Source organism: Otolemur garnettii, unplaced genomic scaffold (genome assembly GCF_000181295.1).
Source record: "Otolemur garnettii isolate 467f Iridium unplaced genomic scaffold, OtoGar3 scaffold00022, whole genome shotgun sequence".
Lineage (NCBI taxonomy): Eukaryota > Metazoa > Chordata > Mammalia > Primates > Galagidae > Otolemur > Otolemur garnettii.
The window spans coordinates 15,892,120-15,893,039 of NW_003852417.1; the positions used below are offsets into that span (position 1 = coordinate 15,892,120).

At 58.0% G+C, this 920-nt stretch overlaps 1 protein-coding gene across 1 annotated transcript in view; it reads right to left on the reverse strand.

Annotated features, from left to right (window-relative positions):
• Nucleotides 1-920, reverse strand: part of ADCY3 (adenylate cyclase 3) — a 92,372-nt gene that overhangs the window by 13,266 nt on the left and 78,186 nt on the right. Inside the window, 2 exon segments of the mRNA XM_012803722.2 lie at nt 389-550; nt 687-881. Coding sequence (XP_012659176.1) covers nt 389-550; nt 687-881 — 357 coding nt within the window.

A 920-nucleotide genomic window follows, 5' to 3' on the forward strand; every position in this document is an offset into this window, starting at 1 on the left:
TCTGCACCCAGAGCCTAAAATCTGTCTTTACTAAGATGAGCCAAGAAAGAAAAGCAAGCTGGCCTTGGGGACTGAGGCTGAGGCAGTGTCCCCATCCTTGACCCAGAAACCATTCTGGGGCCCATCCAGCCAAGGTCTCTGTCCTCCTGGACAAGTCTGTCCCTTGGCTTTCTTGGCCCTGGAGATGTCATGCCCTGGTTCTAGTGCTGCTCCAGAACCCAGGGCCAGCACAGGATAGCCCAGGGTGTGGGACAGGGAGCAGAGACAAGGTGTGCACCACAACTTCAGGCTCCCGACAAAGTCACAGCCCCCTTCACACTGCTGTGACCCAGGAAGCTCAAAGCCTTCACCCTCCCCGGGCTGTCGTCCTTCCACCCTCCTTCCTCACCAGGGATCAATGAGTATCTCCACCAGGGCCGTGCACAGCAGGACGACACAGGAGCAGCTGAAGGCGGCACCGCTCTGCTTTTCCTTCTCCACTGAGTAGCGGGTTTCCATCTCAGGGTCCATGAACCGCATGGACAGGAGGAAAGTGTTTCTCTTCTTCACCCTGCGGCAGAAACAACCCCATGAATCACAAAGGCCTCCCCGGGTATGGTGTATTTAAGATGACCAGTTTCCTGAGCCCCTGCTAGGGTGAGGAGCACCCAGGGTGAAGGCCAGGGTGTGTGCAGGTGGCCACTTACACCTGGGCGGACTCTCGCTCCAGCAGGGCCTCGTTAAGTAGCTGGTTGAGCTCGTGCTCATCCTCAGAGGCGTCCACCACGCGGTCAGCCAGGTCCTGAAGGCGCAGCCTCCGGCGAGGGTTGGGGAATGAGGGGTTGTCAGCCTGTAGGACAGGGAGGCAGAGTCAGGGGACAGACAAGACAGGGGAGTGGGGAGGAGTTGGGAAAGATGGAGGTATAAAAGAAAGGGAACAG